The 7,966-nt window shown below is 41.1% G+C and overlaps 1 protein-coding gene across 1 annotated transcript in view; it reads right to left on the reverse strand.

Moving 5' to 3' along the window:
• Positions 1-7,966, reverse strand: part of PAPPA2 (pappalysin 2) — a 294,310-nt gene that overhangs the window by 256,113 nt on the left and 30,231 nt on the right. The window contains exon 2 of the mRNA XM_035010738.1: positions 3,823-4,894. Coding sequence (XP_034866629.1) covers positions 3,823-4,894 — 1,072 coding nt within the window. The remainder of the gene's footprint in view (positions 1-3,822; positions 4,895-7,966) is intronic.

The following is a 7,966-nucleotide window of genomic DNA, read 5'->3' on the forward strand; positions in this document are numbered from 1 at the left end:
AAAGAAAGAAAGAAAGAAAGAAAGAAAGAAAGAAAGAAAGAAAGAAAAAACATATGAGAGAAAAAAGACACAGAATAAGTTCAGGAGATCCATCCTCAGGAGCTTAAGAGGAAAAAAAGAGGACAGAGAAAACCTAATAAAAAGTATCAAAGTAATAATTTAAGACAATTTGCCAAAGGTAAGGGCATGAGTATCCAAATCAAAAGGACCATTGAGTGCTCAACAAAAGAAAAATAAAAGGCCAACTCTAAAAAAATTATCATAAAATCCCTAAAGTAACAAGGCTAAGATTCTAAACAATTTTTACAAGGAAACAAAACTTCCCCCTCTAAAAAGACACACAATTATCAAAAGAGAAGCTAGAGGCAACTAATGAATTTTTTCAAAAAATCTGAGAGAAAATGTTTTCCAACCCAAAATTTTACACCAAGGCAAACTATCAATTTTGTGTAAAGGCAAAACAAAAACATTTCGAGAAATGTTTCTCAGAAAAAGTTATACCTACAACATTCTTTCTTAGAAAGTTACTTAAGGATATCTTCCAGTAAAATAAGGTTGTAAATTAAATGTCCAATAAGGTAAGGTAATAAAAAAGGAGATAATCATACAGTTCAGGACACAGTGGCTCCAATCATAAAGCAGAATTTCTGGGATGAAAACTATGCAGCAGACCTAGATAACTGGTCAAAACTGGAAGAGGAGGGGCATCTGGGTGGCTCACTCAGTTAAGCGTTGACTCTTGATTTTGACTCAGGTCATGATATCGGGGTCCTGAGCTCAAGCCCCGCATCCGGCTCCTGCTAAGCATGGAGCATGCTTAAGAGTCTCTCTCTCTCCCTCTCCCCCTGCCTCTGCAACCCCCCCAAAACACACTCATGTACTCTCTCTCGCTTTCTCTCAAAAAAAAGAAAAAAGATTGGAAGAGGAGAGAAAAATAGAATGAACTAGAAGGAAGAGCTCCAGAGAATGAAAAAGAAGACACATTCTATAGATTAACTGATAAGATAAAAACAATTGAGGATATCAAAAATGATGGAGGGAAGAAAGGAAGAAGGGAAGGAGGGAGGGAAGAAATAGAGACTCAAGGGGTAGGGTGGGGGATGGGAGGAAGCTACACCAGGAAAGAAATATAATAATAGAATCATAATTTGTTCTGCAGAAGAAAAAAAAATCATAGCCATGATCTTGTAAATATATATAACTGATTTAACTAAAGATAGTCAAATAACTATATTGGAAAGATGGAGGGGAGAAGAAGGAGACAATATAAAAGTTAAAGTCTCCTCTTTATCATAAGAGCAAGCCAATGCATAACGTTTAAAATTGATGAATCAAGTAATATAAATACAATACTTGGAGACATGGAGGTAATTATCAAAAGAGACAGGTAAAATAATCAAGTATGGGAGCAAGGCTAGAGGGTGGAGAAGGATGGGAAAAGTTAGGCCGGAGACCACCATTCTTCCTTATGTCTTTTAACACAGTTTGATATTTGTAACCGTGAGTATTTACTACTTTGATTTAAATATTTTTAACTATCAAAAAAGCATAAAGAGTTCATTTTTATTCCACAAAGTGAATTTTGCATGTCGGGGTAGGGAGGTTTGAAACACGTCTGGGTCTAGGGCTAGGAAGGGATGAGTTGCCATGGCAACTCTGAGTCAGTAAAGGGAATAAGCTACAAACACCTAGTTAAAGGTAGTAGCTGTAGGTATTTAGAGACATAAAGGACCACTAAGAAGAATGGTGTCTGGGTACCTGGAACAACAGCTCTCTCAGTCATGGCAGTGGGTTGTTGTAATCAGCGAGAAGAAAAGTAAGAACAAGCCAGATTTCCCTGTCTCCCCAAAGAGTTGGCAACCACTGTTGTTAGTGAGGTTTAGCTTCTGCTTAAGGTTATCAAAATCTAAAAACCAAACCCAAACAGAATCTTTCTTATGTGAATATTTCTGGGAATGCAATCAATTTCCCCTATTATTATTATATAAACAATGGCTTCCCATCTGTCAGGTCTAATAATGACAATAATTAATGTTAGTTTAGGACAATTTTTTTACATTGAAAACTTCAGTCCCCAAGCACTTCTCTATTCCTTATGTCATCTGATTCACAAAACAGCCCAAGGATATAAGTAATGCAAAGTATTACTGCAATCACCCTCTTTTTACAGACAAGACATCTGAATTTCAGAAAGTGACTTACACAGTTTATATAGCTAGTTAAGTAGCAAGGACTCTCGAATTCAACTGTGTCTTGATTCCAAATTTTACACTTAGTCTTTTAACATCACATGCCTGAACTATAAGCCGACCTATTAATTAGTGTTAACTGACTGCCCACACACAGGGATACCACAAATTACTATACAAATTGTGGCCAAGAAACACAAAGGCAGCCATCCAGGTATTGGGTGGAAGCTGAGATCCAGTCTTCCCACCTTCGCCAACACTGCACCCTACCTCAGATGTGAGCCTTTTTATAATTTGTACAAAGGTACCAGTTATGTCATGAGGAAGCCTTGCCTGCATACACAAATTAACAAGTTTACCACCCACCTCTCTCCTTTCTTACCTCCCTCTAACACTCCCCAACCCCTGCATTGACTGTAATGGAAATCCTCTTACTGGTTTCTGTCTCACAACAGAAGACACATCAGATCCATTAATTCATTAAAATAAACATGAGACAAATGACTTTATGTTGGGGCTATTCTAGGCACTAAGTATGTAGTGGTTAACAAGGGCCCTGATCTCATGGAATGACATTTCAGGCAGGAGAAAGACAAACTATTGTACAAGAAAACATTAGAAGGGATGAGTGTTACACAAAGAATCAAAATTAGTCGACATAATAGTGATTGAGTAGCTTACTTAACTTAGGGAAAATCAGGAAAGGCCTCTTCAGGAGGTGACATTTCAGTCGATATAGAAATGACAAGAGAAAACCCACCAAGGGAAGGTCAAGGGAAAGAGGTTTCCAAGAAAATGAAACAGCTATTGCAAAGCCTGCAGGCAAGAACAAGCTGATCTGCTCATTGGAACAGGAGAGAGGCTGCACAGAGAGGAGGTGAGAGTGACTGGGGGAAGAAGCACGGAGGTAGGCAGGTGTCAGCTTGCAGCACACTCTGCGAGCCAGGTGGGGGACGTGGATTCTATACTAAGGACAGTGGGGAGAAAGAAAGTAAGAAGGGGAGAAATAGGTTCTGATTTATCCTTTACGAAGGATCTTTCTGGATGCTGTGTAGGGAATGGAATCTAACAGGGCAAAGAGGAAGACTGTGGTCGCCTTAAGGAGACATGGGGTTAGTTATAGAATGTCTTGTATTCCTAAACTGCTGAGCAGCCCAAACTGCACCAGAGACCACAGGCAAATGAGGGCTCTTCACAGATTTGTGTTACTTTGCTGGGAACCTACGACTATAGGAAGAACACTCAGGTATAATTGGTGCTGATTGGTTTCTGCCAATGTTTACCTTATTTGCTCTCTGAAGAGCCCCTGGCTTCCTCTGGCAGACTAAGCTGTTTGGCTCTCCTGTGCCTCAAGCACCTGGGGCATACGTCTTCAGGTACATGTCACACCATGTACACATTGTCTGCTCCACAGAAAATGAGTTCTGTGAGGGCTGTCCCTTGTCTTCGCCATCCCTGTGTCCCTAATTATCTAACACCTAGGACTTCACAAAAGCTCAATAATGTCTCATGGGAGGGATGAATATTTTATTTGGGGTTGTGTGAACCCTCTTTTCTTTCCAGAAACCAAAAGCATAAAATGATGTAATAAATGCATCCTACAAGTAGGACACCCCAAGCCCCAGTCCCTTACCTCTTGGGTGAGTCGGGGTCGAAGCAGGTCTTGTGCACATCAGTCACCTCGGGGTCACAGCAGTCCCCATCGTCAAAGTCATTCAGCATGTTGTTGCACTCCACGTGGCAGAGCCCATCCCTGCGGTTCCAGGAGTAGCACCTGCCATGCAGGCGGCAGTCACCCCCGTCATAGCCCGTCAGTGGGTGTTCGCACTCAGGGTCACAGTGGTCATTGCCAATCTTGCTGGGCTCACAGTTCACAAGCACAACCCGGTGGCGCAGGGTGGAGTTGTGGACCTGGTGGACACTCAGCTGCCAACTGATGTTGTAGCGGCTGAAGGCATGGTTCAGTGCCTTGTGCTGCCGGCTGATCTGCTCCTCGCTCACGATGGGGTTCAGGCCCTCGTCATCACAGATGTTCACCACTTGGTAGCGGATCACCTTCTCTCCCTGGAGGGGCTGGTGCCCATTGTAGTGGGAGATCAGCTCCACATTGTCACAAACCGTCCGCCCACAGAGTGGGGGCTGCAAAGGTGACAGAATCTCAGGCTCAGGCTCAAAGCCCTGCAGAACCTCACGCCGTGGATACTCCCCATCCCTAAAGGGGGCCCACTGTTCTTCCAAGGGCTCAAAACTGGCTGTCAGGATCAGGGTGCTCAGTTCTTCCACTCCAGTTGGATGCTGAGGACTGTGTTGGAGGTGGCTTTGTGGGAGGGCGGTCGACCAGAAGACCAGTGTACCCAGGTGTCCACGAAAATAGTGGCCATCCTCAGAGCTATCCCCCCCCAAAAGCAAAGAGCGACAAGACGCCATGAAGGGGCTGTTCAGGGGACCAGACTGCTCTGGACTACTAGCCACCCGAGTGCCATCCACATACAGGGCCATACGCTGTCCATCATAAGTGGCTGCCACGTGTGTCCATGTGCCTGGTTGGTAGCGACTGTGGCCAGTCACAATGGTGGCTTTCTTCACACGGTCGGTGCGAAGGGAGAAGAAGAAGCAAGCATCTCGCCTTCCCATGTCCTTCCCTGAGCGGATCCCTAGGGCCCAGCCCTTGTCACTGACAGTGTGGGAGCAGTTATCAAACACACCTGGGAAAGAAGGAAGAATCGAGGGGAGAAATACCAGATACAAAGGGGATGGAGAAAAGGAGAAGAAAACCCATATAAATAGCAAGAATGTAGGTTTTTAGTGGGAAAAAATAAGTGATACAGGTTCCCCACCTGAGATGCCTATCCAGTACCCCATATCGGGCCATCCTGGCAACATCTATCCCCAAAATGAATCTAATTTGAGATTCCATCCAATTTAACTCATTCTGGTATTTTTCAATAATCAAAATGGAAGCTAAGAAGGGGATGTCTAATGCAAGTGACAACCATCCTCTAGAGTTTGTCACAAAATTCCTCACCCTGAGTTCACGTCTTCCCTCCCTTCCTCAGAAGCCATGGGTGCAATCAGTTTTTAGAAAAGACAATAATCTCCTATTCCCTCAAAAGGTCCTTTTTCCTCATTTGAATATTGAAATTATGATTCTCCTGGGGGAAAACAAGGAGTTGGTGAATAGGGAAATCCCTCAGAGAAGACTGTAACAGGTATCATTCTCAGCCCACTGTTCCCTCTAGTGCAAGGGTGCCCATCCACAGTGAATAGCCGTTCCCCAGAGTAAGCAAAATGGTACCGCCCCATCATCCTAGATGAAAAAATAGTCAAGTCAGTTATAAGAATAGTTGTCCTATGACCAATGATGCCCACCACAGTACAGAGGTGAAACTCTACCAGAGAAATGAAGCTGAAGCTCCTTACCATACACTACCTTACCATCTTACTCAGAGGGCACAGAACTTTTAAGTCCAACTGAATAAACAAAGGGGGGACTACTTGTAGATAACTAGATCATTAATATGTTGCCAGCAGGAAAAAGGAGTCAGATATAACACAACCACAGATAAAACAGGAATCCCAAAGGTGATTTGGATGCCTCGAATGTTCCCAGAAACTCATCTGTAGTTATGAACCCACCATCCCCCCAGCACCTCTTCTAATAGTATATAAATAGAGTCTCAGGAGCAGATTTTACTTGTAAGTTACATAGAGGCACTACATTCACACCAGAAATGCTTAATAAGCATTGCTTTATATAATAAACAAATGATGGAGAAGTCTGCTAGCCTCTGAATCACATATCTGAGGCTAACACCAAAAGTCTTTCTTCCCCAGCCTGTTATATAATTGTATTTATGCCCCTGAGTTCCTATAAAATCCACCCAAAAAAGAAAATCTCTATGGAGAGTCAGGACTTAAAAGCCATGAGGCCTCCTGTTGTGATTGCAGTCAAGTGTTTTAAAAGTTGCTACTGTTTCATAAATGACAGAATATCTTTTCTTCTGTCTCTAGCATAAATCAGTAACTTGTGATTAAAAAAATAATAAAACAGGGGCGCCTGAGTGGCTCAGTTGGTTAAGTGGCTGCCTTTGGCTCAGGTCATGATCCCAGGGTCCTGGGATTAAGCCCCATGTCGGGATCTCTGCTCGGTAAAGAGTCTGCTTCTCCCTCTCCCTCTGCCTGCCACTACCCCTGCTTGTGCTCTCTCTTTCTGTCAAATAAATAAATAAAATCTTTAAAAAAAAAAAACCACATTTTTTCAACAAAAGCAACTCTAACAATCAGACTTTGAAGTACTGGTGAGGACTAGGTATAATGCAATGGTGATGTTCCAGTTTTGTTTGTTTAGGTCGGGGGGGGAGGTGTTTTTACACTGAGATCTGTCTGATAAAGGAGCATAAGAACTGCTGCTTTAACAAATTCTTGTATGGGGAAGACTTTCAAAAGGGTAGACAAATCTAGTGAGATGAAGAGTAAGTTCCCTCGTTCAGAGTTTCAATTTGGTTAACTTATTTTGATAAGTACATTTAGCCTTAATTATATCCATCTGCTGACCTATGAACAAATGTACTACAATATTTAATATCGGGACCATGAAGTTACTAAGCTCTCGACTAGCATCTGCTAGTTTTTAAGAGGAAGAATTGGGGATACTATTTTATATTTGTCGCATATAAATAGGTGTATCTACAGATCTTTCTTGACTTATGATGGGGTTACTTCCTGATTAACCTATCGTAAGTTGAAAATGAATTGAATATACCTACCCTACTGAACACTGCAGCTTAGCTTAGCCTACCTTGTATGTCTCAGAATACCTACAGTAGCCGACAGAAATCGGCTAAAATCACCTAAGACAAAGACTATTTTATCATAAAGTGTTGAATATCTCATGTAACTTATTGAATACTGTACTAAAGGTAAAACACAGAATGGTTATATGGGTACAGAACAGCTGGAAGGGTATCAGTTGTCTACTCATTTTTTGTCATTTGGCTCAATGCAGCCCAGCATCACGAGAGAGTATTGGGACCATATACTGGTCCAATATGGGACCATACAAGAAAAGATCCAAATTCAGAATTCAAAGTACAGTTTCTACTGAATATGTATCACTTTCACACCATCATAAAGTCAAAAAATCGTAAGTTGAACCAATATAAGTCAGCGCCTATCTATATGTGAGTTGAATTACAAATTATTAGGTTTCACATATAAATTACCAGATAATTAACTTGTTACCTACCAGGCATCTAGTTGCAATTTTGAACACTTTTACTTACTGTTATTAGAACTTCTGGTTAGTATCAATAAAACAATTGTTTCTCCTTATTTTTCTCATAGGAAGCTATAAAATTATTGATAGTGTGTCTAAAATGATATTTCTAACTTCTTGAGACAATACATAGAAGATGTAACTTTATCATAATAGTCTAGTTCAGATTAATCTAAGTTTTAGTAATGACATTAGAAAGGATTTATTAGACAGAAGAACGAAAATAGTCATTTTAGTTGGGAGTTGTAACAAGTATGATAGAAGTATTACTTTTTAAATGATTATCAGAGTAATTATTCTTTGCTTTCTAATTTAATAAGATGTCCCAAGTTGCATAAGAGAAACCTCACTAAGTGCCTAGATAACTGCATTTTATTTGCTGTATTACCATTGTTCATCTATAGGAAGAGAATAGTTTTTGAAGCACTGCCCTGCACTCATTCCATGTCAGAAAGAAGAAAGAAAGAAAGAAAGAAAGAAAGAAAGAAAGAAAGAAAGAAAG

This window comes from Mirounga leonina, unplaced genomic scaffold, assembly GCF_011800145.1.
Source record: "Mirounga leonina isolate KUSES-001 unplaced genomic scaffold, KU_Mleo_1.0 Mir_154, whole genome shotgun sequence".
NCBI lineage: Eukaryota > Metazoa > Chordata > Mammalia > Carnivora > Phocidae > Mirounga > Mirounga leonina.